The sequence below is a fragment of the Parasteatoda tepidariorum genome, chromosome 7 (assembly GCF_043381705.1).
Source record: "Parasteatoda tepidariorum isolate YZ-2023 chromosome 7, CAS_Ptep_4.0, whole genome shotgun sequence".
Taxonomy (NCBI): domain Eukaryota; kingdom Metazoa; phylum Arthropoda; class Arachnida; order Araneae; family Theridiidae; genus Parasteatoda; species Parasteatoda tepidariorum.
The window spans coordinates 6132161-6146095 of NC_092210.1; the positions used below are offsets into that span (position 1 = coordinate 6132161).

The following is a 13935-nucleotide window of genomic DNA, read 5'->3' on the forward strand; positions in this document are numbered from 1 at the left end:
AAACTGGCATACCACCGCTTGAAAAAGATAATATAATAAACATCCATAAAAGGGGAAAAAGTGAATATGAATCCGTAAAAGGTATTGCTTACAGAAAAAATAGGGTTAACGTTAATAAAATAAAAATGTTAATACAGTACGACCTCAAAAATACGGACTTCTAAAACCGGGAAATCTCTAAAATTCGGACTCTTACGTCCAGTTCACCAGAAAAAAATTTCCAAAGAAAAAAATTCGCTTACAATAAAAATTTTCATGTAAGAGAGCAAAACCACAACTCTTCTCCAACAATGAAGCAGTAGATGAAGAGGTAGGGGTGGGGAGTGAATGAAAGCTCATAGCTGATGAAGAAATTCCAGTGATTCTTATCATCTCTGTATAGATAACAAAGAATATAGTTATATGGAAGAATATAGGACTTCCCTTCTATATTCTTCCATAGATATGGCATACAGGAGGAGGAATTCTTCTACCACCTTGTTTTTCCTCCTTGTAAAGAAAGAAAACTGGTTCTTTCTTAACCTTGAAGCATATGAGTTGGGGAGTTCTTTCATCCCCCAACAAAAAAAACGATTAGTATCAGCTGGTACAGTCTAGTCTAGAAGCATCTGTTTCAGTTATAAGTTGAAATTCAGCTCGCGTTTTAAGCATATATTTTTTATTTTATTAGCTAATATTACATTATTAAGACGATCGATTACGGGGGGAAATGACAAAAGTTTCACTTTTAATGTCTCTTATTTATTATTTAAAGTGTATATTTATGTTAAGTTGTTAAAATTGTTGTTGGAGGTTTACACACGATTGTTTAAACGCGAAATCGCCCCGGCGAATTCGAAACTTTGATAATTCTATCAATTTAAGTAAGGTATCTAAAATCCAGAAATTACGGAAATCTAGACCTTCCAAAAGCCCCATCAGTCCGGATTTTCGAAGTTGCACTGTAATATAAAAATAATATTAATAAAAACGTTATAAAATCTATGTATAAATAAATCTCGCTAAAATTTTTGGTAATTTGTTTGTTTTTTTGTTTTTTTTACTTTCCAAAAGAAAATCTTTCCGCAAGAACTTTGTAACATTCTGCGACAATGTTGTCGTGAATCNACCTGACAACAATGGATAAATAAAATAATGTAGATATCACTAACCGACCCAATTTTGGGTTTACGACTAGTGATGTCCAACTTCGTAGCCTTGTAGTTTTGAACCCAATCCAGAAGATAAGGGAACTCCTGGATCAAGTATAGGGAGAAATTTGCCTTCGTGGAGGGCTTTTGATGGAACTAACCCACATTTGAGTTACATGGAGAGGAAAACCACAAAAATTTAACCTCCCACGGTTAGCCTGATGACAAGGGAACTCTTACCTGTGATCCGTCTACCCCTGAGGATATTTTACGTCAGCACTGTGGTCGGTGCAAGCCAGACGCGGAATGCATATCGACAAATCATAGCTGGGATTCGAACCGGGGTTTACCTCATTGGAAGGCAAACAATCTATCTCCTGAGCCATCATGGCTCGACCTAAACAATTAGCACTCAACATACTTCAGTACTGGCATTAGTACCATCTGTTCAGGAATAAGAGAAGTATTTCTGCCATAAGTGGATATTTTATTATAATTTTTTTTTTTTTTTTTAATGTCTTCAACAAATACGGAGAAATTTGAGAATATACAGGTAAACAGGAAATCGCCATAAAATACAAGAGTTTTCGTTAAAAAATAGGAGACTTGGCAGGTATGCAACGGTTAATTTCACCCTATATAATAATGTAAAAGATTAAACATTTTATTCACACACATAATTCATTGCAAGTAAAATCAAAACTGCCATACAATATTTTGATATAAAGCTTTAACTTACCAAGAGGAGATATTCCATAAAATTCTGCTTCATGCCTTAAAATGGTAATATCAATATTGCTAAAAGAAAAATTAAACAGAATATTTAAAACAATGAACATTAAACGAATACATAAACATTAAAAGAATATCAGTATTACTTACAGAAAAAATAGCGCTAACGTTAATAAAATAAAACGTCAATAATATAAAAATAGTGTTAATAAAAACGTTATAAGATCAATGAACTATAAACAAACTGGCATACCACCGCCTGACAAAGATAATAATATGAACATCCGTAAAAGGGGAAAAAGTGAATATAAATCCGCAAAAGGGATTGCTTACAGAAAAAATAGCGTTAACGTTAATAAAATAAAAACGTTAATATAGTACGACCTCGAAAATCCGAAAATCTCTAAAATTCGGACTCTTACGTCCAGTTTGTCAGAAAAAATATTCCAAAGAAAAACAAAAATGCTTACAATAAAAATTTACATGTAAGAGAGCAAAACCACAACTCTTCAACAATGAAGCAGTAGATGAAGAGGTAGGGGTGGGGAGTGAATGAAAGCTCATAGCTAATGAAGAATGGGGACTTCCCTCTATATTCTTCCATAGATAAGGCATGCAGGAGGAGGAATTCTTCTACCACTTTGTTTTTCCCCCTTGTGGAGAAAGAAAACTGGTTATTTCTTGACCTTGAAGCATCTGAGTTGGGGAGAAGTTCTTTCATGCCCCAACAAAAAAACGATTAGTATCAGCTGGTACAGTCTAGTCTAGAAGCATCTGTTTCAGTTATAAGTTGAAATTCAGCTCGCGTTTTAAGCATATATTTTTAGTTTCAATTGCTAATATTATATTATCTAGGCGATCAATTACGGGGGAAATGACGAAAGTTTCATTTTTAATGTCTCTTATTTATTATTTAAAGTGTATATTTATGTCAAGTTGTTAAAATTGATATTGGAGGTTTACACACGCGTGTTTAATCGCAAAATCGGCCTGGCGAATTCGAAACTTCGATAATTCTATCAATTTAAGTAAGGTATCTAAAATCCAGACATTTCGGAAATCCGGACCTTCCAAACCCCCCATCAGTACGGATTTTCGAGGTTGCACTGTAATATAAAAATAGTGCTAATAAAAACGTTATAAAATCTATGTAAAAATAAATCTCGCTAAAATTTCTGGTAATTTTTTTTTTTTTTTTTTTTTTGCTTTCCAAAAGAAAATCTTTCTGCAAGAACTTTGTAACGTTCTGCGACAATGTTGCCGTGATTCTGTCACGGGGATTTACAAAAAATTTTTTTGTCATTTATACATATAAGTTCTTTTAGGGATGCACAAAAGATCGATTTATATATTTCAATTTAATAATTTACTATTATATTTAACTTTAATATTTCTTTTTAATTCGACCATGTCTTAAAATTTTATTCACTAAAGGAACTTTTCTTTAATATTTTTAAATTCTAAATATTAATTTTAATATTTTTAATTAATATACCATTGCTACACAGAACATTCAAGGAAAAATATTTAAAAAAAAAATTTTTATGAGAATTTAAAAAAGAAAATAAGAACTTACTTCAAGTCAATGTCTTTTGTCCTCATAAAATTTAGAATAATGTGAAACAACTTCGGATCTCGATCAATAAAAATCTAAAAAAGAAAACGTTTTTCAGTACATAAAACACAAGATAATTTATTTCACATAAAAAGCATACTTTTTATATAATACTACTACACAAAAGTTATGAAATGTTCAAGACCTGAAATCACAAAAAATTTCTAAAATCAATAAATTCAATATTTGTGACAGCGTTTTATAAAACTTTTTAACTTTGGCAAATTTGAACAACTTGTTGAACTAGAAGTGTGCACAACTTTTCAGATTGAAGGGCTACTTGCAGAACAGGCTGACTGATGAAGGGACACTCAGCATTAAAATATTTTGATGACATTTAAGTTACTTTTTAAGTGAATATCAGTATTTCTATTCCTGAAATTCAACATGAAAAAATCAAAGATCTTTAAGATGGGATGTGTTACCCTACCCACCTTACTTGTCAGACTGTGCTGTCAGATTTCCACCTATTTTGCTCTCTTCAATACCTCTTGTGTGAAATAATGTTAAATTCAGATGAGGCTTTTAATCAGCACCTTGCTCAGCTTTTTGCAAATACCTTCTACAATGATAGTTATAAAGCTCACCAAACAATGGCATAAGGTTGTCAAACAAAAGGGAAAGAATATCGTTGATTAAAATTGCTATAAATACATAACTTTGAAAAATTTAGAAGAAAAAAAACCTAATGACTTTTTACAACACCCAACATTTTGTAAAAAGGCTGTTACCTTAACAGTTCACTTTAGAACATTGGGAGAATACGTTTTTTCGGTACTGCATAAGAACAACTCAGCATAGAGGGATAAAAAATATCCCTGAATGATCCAAAAAATATGAGCAAACTTTAACACAAATTGCAAAGCATATCAGTGAAGACCTTCAAAGCATATTAAGGAAAATTTAATCTGTAACTATAATTTACATACAAAACTTTGCAAACTGTAGAAAAATACAAGATCCTAATCAGCACTCTTCTTCTTGAGTCATTTGTAACAAACATACAGACTTTCGCTTTTATATACACAGGGTGAGTAGCCAAATCTTTCAACAAAAAATAAGCACCTTTTAAGTACTTTTTAAGCATTCAAAAAATATTTTTAAGCACTATATAGTATACATTAACACAATGCAAAATAATTTTCAAAGACTTTACATGATCATGATAAAATAACTAGTTTTTGACAAAGAACTCTTTCCTTGATTATACTAGCCTTTAAAAAATGATCAAGAGATTTTTCGGTTTGATTTCAAAGGGTGGAAAAGAAAGCTTGAAATTGAGAATATCTTGCAAAATGCAGCAGAGTTCCACATAAGATAAGAGTGCAAGAATCTCCCTGAACCCAGCTCACTATACGCACATGCAAACTCACAAGTATTTAATCAAACATGTAAAATGATGAATGCTTTCAAACGCTATGGACCGACGGTATGCTGAAATAAATTGTGGTTGAATGAATTGTGGAGGCGTTGAATAGAACAACGCGAAAAGCACACTTCACTTTTGAAAAATATGTGGTGAAAATTGACCCGGTAAAGAAAAGAAATCTCATTTTCGAAAAGGGAAAAAGAAACACTTTTTAAAAACGCCCAACAGAAAAGCACCGTTAAGGGCTTTTTAAAAACGAAAATCGAAAACAAGCACTTTTAAGCACTTCTTAAAAACGCTATGAACTATGATACATAGAGAAGACCCGTGGCAGAATCAAGGTAACACGGCAACTTTGTCGTAGAACATTATAGAGTACTTGCAGAAAGATTTTTCCTTTGGGAAATAAAAAATTTTACTTTCCTTTCCTGCAGAAATTTCCGAAAGATTTTATCTTTTCTTCAGAATTATATTCAAAGATGCCTTACACACGCATATCGGAGTGGAAAAATATGCTTGTGATTTTTCCATTTTCATTTGAGAATAATGAAAAATAAGAAGTAATGAAGTAAAAAATTTGGTTTTCTTTTCTGTAGAAATATTTGTTCTATTTTTTTTATGCTGTTATTACTATTGATTTACACATAGCTTTTACAATCCGATATTTCAAATGCAATATTATTTATTAAAACAACTGAATTCCAAAATGAAAGAATGCATTTTAGTAACCGCTTTTTGAAGAGTCCGATTTGTGTGATTTCATTGTCGATCTTTTTTTTTTTGCAGTAGTAACTACTGCCAAGGATTACGTGATTTTATTATTTTTTTAATGTGATGAATTACAAAATGTGAAAAAGAAAATAGTGTGTTATTCTCTTACAAAATGCGAGAATATGGCCCATAATATTAGAGAAAAAAAATTACATATTCAATAAAAAAAATAATTTTATTTAATTCTAATTTTTTTTTGACATTAAAGCTTTTGTTACTTTAAATTAGTAACATGTATATTTGTTATTTTTATAAGTGTCTTGCAGAAAGATATCAGTATTAGAGAGGAAAGCCCGAAAAAATTCTGCCACTGGGTAGAAGTGAATCAAAATAACAACTAAAATTAAATCGAGGATGTACTAAAAATAAAGAAATTAAATGGTAAACAAATTCTGATACAAAAACACAGTAGGAAAAAGTTCATTAGAAAGAACAAATTCACTAAATAACATAGTCTACTTTTTTCTAAATCTAAAATGATAGAAAATAAAAGCAGGGAATAAATAAATAAACTTACGGCTCCAGTTTCATCCTTTAATGTTGATATCCTTCCGCTCAGCATGCTTAATTAATAAAAATTTAATTATCAACATTAAAATCTTCATTACAAACATTTTTTTTTCATATTTAAATCTAGACATTTCTACCCAGTAAAGGATGATAGTGTATAAACGGACAATAGCGTATAGGACAATAGTGTAATGAAAGCTTTAGGGGCCAATCAAATATAAGCGCTGGAAAGATATCAGTGATGTTTCAACCAATTGTTTTACTTTAGTTTATATTCATATACAATATATGAGAGTTTCTTCTTATTTATACATACTTGGACATTTCCTTAGAACTCTTATTGGGATATTATGAATTCCCAGTAATATTAATGCCACAGTTAATCCGTGAGGTTTTGTAGACTGATTTTTCCAGTAGTTATGAAAATGGATTTTCATTCAGTTTTTAAAATTTCAATATTTTAATACGATACCATTTCGTTTGGCAAACTTTGAATCGCATATTTTTCATTTCATTATTGACGATTCATTTGAAATCCCACATATATTTACAATTTGTCAGTTATTGCTACCTATTTTCATAGTTCTTTAATTATCGTACACGGGGAACTTCAAATCGCACATTTATTTAGTATTACTTTTTGATGCACTACATTTGTAAAGATTTTATTGTTCACATGGTTTTGTCAATCTAATTTTCAACAGTTTAAGATTTAACCACAATTTTAAAAATTTAAATTTCATTTTTTAAAAATATTATTACGTTCCGCGAATTCCAAATTGCACTTTTGAAGAATCACTTAAGGACCCGCTTTGTTCGGGACAATATAATCTTGAATGCGCAGTTTTTTTGAAAATGTGAAATTTTTGCACACTCTGATTTTGAATTGATTCTGAATAATCCTTATACGCATCAATGTGAGAAGGGAAAAAAATATAAGACTTTTATAGCACTGTAGTGAACTGCCAAATTTTGTTTCCGTGATAACTATATTTTTTTCCCCTATTGTAGCGCAAATCGGATTAAAATCAGACAAAAATCACAAGTGTCGAAAAAACCATAAAGTAGAGTGCGAATTAGCGGACCTTTTTTTTTTTAGAGTAAAAAAAAAAACAATTTTTTTTAAAAGGAAAAGGGTTTTGTTTATTTTGATTGTTAAAAAGTGTATGGAAAATAGGCAGGTAAACGGACATTCGAATATGGGACTTCGTACTGTATTAAAAAAAAATTTTTAGGAAATATCCTACTTTTTTTTCTCTTTTGAATGAGTAAAGACACTTTCTTCTCTTCAAAACTAGTAAAACAGCAAAACAAAATTTTAACAATAAAATATAAATTTCTAATTTTAAAAGTTAACTTTACTAAATTTTGAGATTTCTTATATAAAAATTATTCTTACCTGGTAAAAAAAGAATCTGGCACCCATGTTAAAGTTTGGCGAGATGTTGCAAATCTGCACACATAAAGAAACATAATTAACTACCATAGTACTACAATGACATGATGAAGCATAAGCATAATATAAAAAATACAGTAAAAGCTAAATATAACCAGTACAGCCTATTGTAAGAAGTCTGTCATTATAACTATTTTTAAAGAAGCTGTCAAAATAGGAATATTAAAGGTACAAAAATTGTATTTTATAACAAGCTAAAAATTATTAGCCATCAACTATTGAGCCAAATATTTTCTAGGGAATAAATTTTTTTTGCCGTCAAAGTATGCAATATTAAACAGAATACATTTTTATTTATTTACGGAGAAAAATAAAAATAAACTAAGTAAATATGTAGATAAACATAGGCAAACTTATCATCCAACTTACAAAAAAATAATAAATAAATAAAATTCTTCTCCTTTTTGAAATTTTGCTGTACACTTCAAAATACAGCACCTTTTATTCATCTACTCTGGAATATTTTCGTATCGTGATCTGTCACATTAACTACAATAGCCAAGGTGCCGAATGGATTTTAAACTTCCATTTTTAAAAAAAAAAGTTTGCCCAGGGGTGGCTATGAGTTATACCTTTCGAGCTGGTTCCTTTCTGTGATGTTTTATTTATTATTTTTTTTTTTTTAGTTTCTCGCATGCTGCTGCATATATATTTCAATAGAATAGCTCTTTAATATAACAGAGAATAAAAAAGAAATCAATTTTAGATAAACCCACTTTAGGGTGGGTTTTACTGGGATTTTCAGAGTGGGTTTTGCCTAGTAAAACCTGCCCAGGTTTTACTGGGTAGGTGGTTTTTTTGCAAACCAGATAAAAAATAACAAAAGTGCTGTGTTTACACAAAAGAAACTATAGAATTTTTTTAAATTGAACAAGTAATAATTTTTTATTTTAATATTACGGGTGATATTTTCACGTTTTGTTTGGCAGGTAGACACACAAATTATTTCTTTCTTCACATTTTGTAAATAATCATCACAATAAAAAAATAATTAAAAATCACGAAACCTGTAGTAGTAATTGGTTAAAAAAAGATCGACTGAATCACGCGAATTGGACTCCTGAAATGCGTATTTTCATTTCGAGATTAGGTTGTTGTAATAAATAATATTGTATAAAAATATGGGATTTAGAAACTATGGAGAAAACAATCGCAATAACTGCCAAACATTCGATAGAATTATTGCCTTAAAAAGTAAATACTCAAATGCACGATTCAAATTTTACATATTGTTTGATCAGGATATTTAAAATCCATGTGAAAATCAATATCAATAACTGCAGTACATACAATCAAATCTATTTACGATACTATCAGCGTAAATTGAACACATCAAAAAGTGATTGTCTAAATGCATGATTCAAATATTATATGTAAATTTCTGTAGAAATAAATTTAATTTTGTTTTACTTTTCAAAAGAAATATCTTTCTTTCTGCAAGAAATCTGTAGCCCTATGGCAGAATTTTTTCAAGCTTTCTGCGATAATTCTCTCTAGTATTATAACCTTTCTGAAATGCATTTTCAATAGTAGCAAATATATATGTTACTAATTTAAAGCAACAGAAGCACTTTCTGTTTACAAATAAAAGCCTTCATGTATAGAATAAAACAGTATATATATTTTTTTAATTATAAATGCAAGAATCTTTTTTAATCTACATCTAAAAGAATACTTCTAATATATATTCTCCCGTTCTAAAAAAAGATACTTGTATAGTTAACTTTTTAAAAAATTTTGCGATTTAGAAATTACATTTTATAATACCAATCTGAAACTCTAGCTAGACAATCATTGCGGAATTTTTTTTATTCTCAACAAAAAGTTCTTCTTGCACCTCCGATATGCTCGAAAGGTATTTCAAAGAATTCTGCAGATCAAAAAAACCAAACTTTTTTGCTTTCCAAATAAAAGATCTTTCTGCAAGAACTCAGTAATGTTCTGCCACAATGTCGCCACGATTCTACTACCTGGATCTGTAGCGTTCTGAGACAATGTTGCTGCAATTCCATCATGAGGACATTTGCAAGGGGATACAGCAATAATTATGAAAAAAGTAATAATCAACTCTTTCATTCACTTATCACAGAAAATATTTTTTAAGGTAAAAAAAGAAAAAATATTTTTTGAAAATTATCTAAAAAACAAATTGAAAATAGATATTAATTGGAGGATAAATTTTAGACCACCGACTTTTTCTCAGGACCGATTTCAGTCCTGAGAACTGAAGAGTGGTACCTATGTCAAAGCTTATATTAGTGAGGTAAAGTGTAAAGATGTCCTTTAATCTCCCTGATTCAAAGTTCATTAGAAATAAGGGGGAAAAACCACATAAAAATGTAGTTAAGACAATGTGGGCTTCTTTAGTCTGGACCAAAGTAGACAATATTCACTTATTTTGGAAATTTTTTATTAAAAAGATATCCCCGTGACATAATCGCAGCGACATTGTCGCAGAACTTAACAGAGTTCCTGCAGAAAGATTTTTCTTTTGAAAAATAAACAATTTTACTCTTCTTTTTTATTGAAATTTACATGTAATATTTGAATCATGCATTTAAATAATCACTTTTTGACACGCTCAATTTACACCGATAGTATTGTAAATCGATGTAACGTTTTGACTGTATTTTTAGAAGTTAGTGATATTGATTTTCATGTGGTTTTTAAACATCGAGATATATTGCAAACAATATGGAAAATTCGAATCGTGCATTTTATTTTTTAAGGCAATAATTCTATTGAATTTTTAGAAGTTATTGCTATTAATCGTCGTAATCTATTAAACGTATTGCTAATAATTTCGACGTCTATCTTTTTTTTTTTTTGACAATTACTACTATGGATTTCAATATACAGTGGAAAGTCGCGTATCCGGAATCGGCAGGACTTCCCGAAGTCCGTATATTTGATTTTTCCGTATAATTGACCTCCAAGGTAAACAAAGCTTAAAATGATCTGAATCTAAGAAGCAGAAAATAAATAAACATTATTTTTCGGGCAATAATGTTTTAGTATTAGAATGATATCTAATCAATCATAAACAAAATATTAGAAAAAAAATAATTATTGCTATTTTAAAAATAAATATAGAAAACGAAAAATATTCAGTTATGAAAATAGTAATTGCTCTCTCCGCCATTTTGAACTAGAACGATTCAAGCAAGAAGGGGAAATTCCCGTCATTCATTAAGGTGGGTAGGTGGAGAAGAAAAATTCATTTCCTCCTTACTTGTCATTCAAGTTGAGGGCGGGGTAGTGACAAATTCTTATTTTCTCTCCCATCATTGGCTATCAATCAAGCATAAAGGCGTGGCATGCTGATTGGGTTCTCTTTATTTTTTCTTGTGTGACTACAGGGGATTCCCCCTTCACTTTAACATTTGCTGTGTTTACCCTTTTTCACAGTATTTCTTCTTCCCCTGACACTCAAATAAAAAGGTTCCAGGAAATGCCTCTTTTACTAACCAGTTGCATAGGAAAGAAGGGGGAGGGAGGGGACTCAGTTGTGCTCTTTTGAAAACAAATCCCCCTCTCTTTCCTGCATTCCAGAGGAGGAGTGTCATGGTCTTAGTAGATCTTCTGTTCTCTTTTCTGTTGATTCATGGGTTCAATGCATAGATCTCTAGTAGCTGAGAAGGGGAAAAACCTGTCAAAAGACTTCGTTTTTTTTTCTTCTTCTTCTTCTTCTTTAAGGAGAAGGGAAGATGAAGAAATGTTTGTTTATTTTGATTGTTAAAAAGTGTCCGGGAAATCGACCCTTCCGGAAAAGGGACGTCCGGATATGGGACGTTACACTGTATTTAATAATTATTGCAATGTCGAAGAAGTAAATAATCTGTGCATTTTCCCCCCAACAAAATGTGAGAATATCACCCATAATATTAGAATAAAAAATTATTACATGCTCAATTAAGAAAAATATAGTTTTTCTGTTTTGTTGTAAACACAGCGTATTTGTTGTTTTAAATTAATAACACATATGTTTGTTAGTATTAAAAGTATCTTGCAGAAAGGTGTTAGTGCTAGAGAGTTTAGTCACAGATAGCTCAAAAAAATTCTGCCACAGGGCAAGCTACCATTAAAATTCCAAACAAATTTCTCAAAGTATTAATAAATATCATCAGATCAGTAATAATGAATCAAACTGCAAATTACTTTTAATCAATAACATTAATCAGTGGCTATTTTTCAATGTGTTCAAATTTTGGTTTTTAATTTATTTCAAACTATTATTATTTACTTAATATCATTCTAAATGATAAGAAAGCTGTAATTGCTATAATGGACCTTGCTTAAATTAGGTAAATAGCTCTTCAACTGACAATGTTTCAGTCAGGGTTGACAAGTTTTTTACAATTAGCGGTTTTATGTCCTTATGTCAAAAAACCCACTTTTCAATTAACCACTTTTTATTTTGAAAAATGAAAAGATAATGCAAGCTGCTTCATTGTTAAGGTTAAAAATTTTTAACCAAGTAGGTAATCCACCCGGCCAAACCCCCTAGGATCATACTGTTAATTCAAATTGCCACCGCGATAGATCCGTCAGAAGAGAGCGCAAATCTTGGTGGGGGGAGATTTCCGTATCCTGATCTACGGCAGAATAATCGCCAAGTCTAGGCAGCGACCAGCAAGAAACTAAAAATGATAAATTCATTTTTCTGTCTACAGTAACATAACAACAGAGCAAAAGAAAATACTACAATACCAGGGGTCTGTTTAGAAGAAATTTGGGTCCCTTAACGAATCCTTCGCAAAATACCTTTTCAAAAAAACGGATCCTTCACATAATTTTTCTTAAAATCGGACCCTTCACAAATTTGTTTACCTTCATTATTGTTTTGTTAATCAAATAAATCCTTCCCAGGGGAAAAAAAAGAAAGATGGATGTAGCGAATTATGTTTTGTCTTCGGCAGAGGCATCTTACATTATTCGTNACATAACAACAGAGCAAAAGAAAATACTACAATACCAGGGGTCTGTTTAGAAGAAATTTGGGTCCCTTAATGAATCCTTCGCAAAATACCTTTTCAAAAAAACGGATCCTTCACATAATGATTTTTCTTAAAATCGGACCCTTCACAAATTTGTTTACCTTCATTATTGTTTTGTTAATCGAATAAATCCTTCCCAGGGGAAAAAAAAGAAAGATGGATGTAACGAATTATGTTTTTTCTTCGGCAGAGGCTTCTTTCATTATTCGTCCGAAATGAATATTTTGCGTTCAACAGGATAGGCTAAATACCAAATATTTGTATGTTGCATCCCTAATTTAGATGAAGCAATTGCTGTTTATTTTTGAAAATTTATTTTTTATTATAATTTTACAGTGTTGAGCATAATCTTATGTCTATTTACAATTTAAAAACTTCTTGAAAAAGTTTTTTTGCAATAACAGGACCGTATGTGCACAAATTCATAAAAGCAGGACCCTGGTTGAAAGAATGTGACTTAACGTTTATTTTATATTCACAAATTACGAGTAATTTTTTCACAATTTTAAAAAAACAGGACCTTTCACAAAATGTCTGGACAGATCTCTGAATACTTTCAGTGAATAATTTGGCGCCTAGAATATTTATTTTTCCTAAAAATTTGTAAATATTTCATCATGTTATGGTTTTGATTAGTTCCACAGACTTGACCTAGTTAAGCATTCAGAATAAGACCAGTTATTAAAATTTTCTTGTAAATAATTGCAGGCATAAAGTACTTTAAACTATAAAAAACTAGGTCATTATTACTTAAATGAGTAATTTTTGTTATTATAATTTAAATACTATAAAAATTCGAAACATTGTCATAAATTCATTCAAAATGTATTAATTCTTTGCAACAAAATATACAATTATATTTTTCACCTCGTTCCGCCAACGTTAAGTTTGATTATGTCCCCAGGCACCATGTAATGACACATAATATAGAAAAATACAGGGGATATCAAAACAAATCTTTTCTCATAAATAACGTTTACTCATTATGATTAATCAGTTCAGAGTTCACAATTTTACTTTAAGTTCACTTCCAAAAATCTAAACTATTTACATTGTAGAAAAGTGCGACGAGCTATATGCATTAGTTCGTTTATAGCTCTCTGTTCATGAAGATTATGGTTGAGGCTAGATATCTAGCAGAAAAATGCAGTTAAGTCAGTTGTAGTTCATTTACGTCGCACTAGAACTGCACAATGGGCTATTGCGACGTCCTGGGAAACATCCCTGAGGATGATCCGAAGACATGCCATCACAATTTTGATCCTCTGCAGAGGGGATGGCGCCCCCGCTCCGGTAGCCTGACGGCCTGCAAGCCAAGTCGAGCACTTTACGGTAGAGCAGTTTAACGAGAACCA

General features: G+C 30.8%; 1 protein-coding gene across 3 annotated transcripts in view; it reads right to left on the bottom strand.

The window, feature by feature from the left end:
* LOC107455184 (BTB/POZ domain-containing protein KCTD3) overlaps positions 1 to 13676 on the bottom strand; it is a 46169-nt gene extending 32493 nt beyond the window's left edge. Inside the window, exons 1-5 of one of the 3 annotated variants that reach the window (XM_043039774.2) lie at positions 13448 to 13676; positions 7527 to 7580; positions 6135 to 6180; positions 3439 to 3512; positions 1870 to 1928 (exon numbers count right to left, since the gene is read on the bottom strand). In XM_043039774.2, coding sequence (XP_042895708.1) covers positions 1870 to 1928; positions 3439 to 3512; positions 6135 to 6180; positions 7527 to 7580; positions 13448 to 13503 — 289 coding nt within the window. In that variant the 5' untranslated portion in view covers positions 13504 to 13676. Of the gene's footprint in view, positions 1 to 1869; positions 1929 to 3438; positions 3513 to 6134; positions 6181 to 7526; positions 7581 to 13432 lie in introns of all 3 variants that reach the window. The other 2 variants (XM_071183015.1, XM_043039775.2) reach the window with 2 other exon arrangements.
* Between the last annotated feature and the right edge of the window lie 259 nt (positions 13677 to 13935).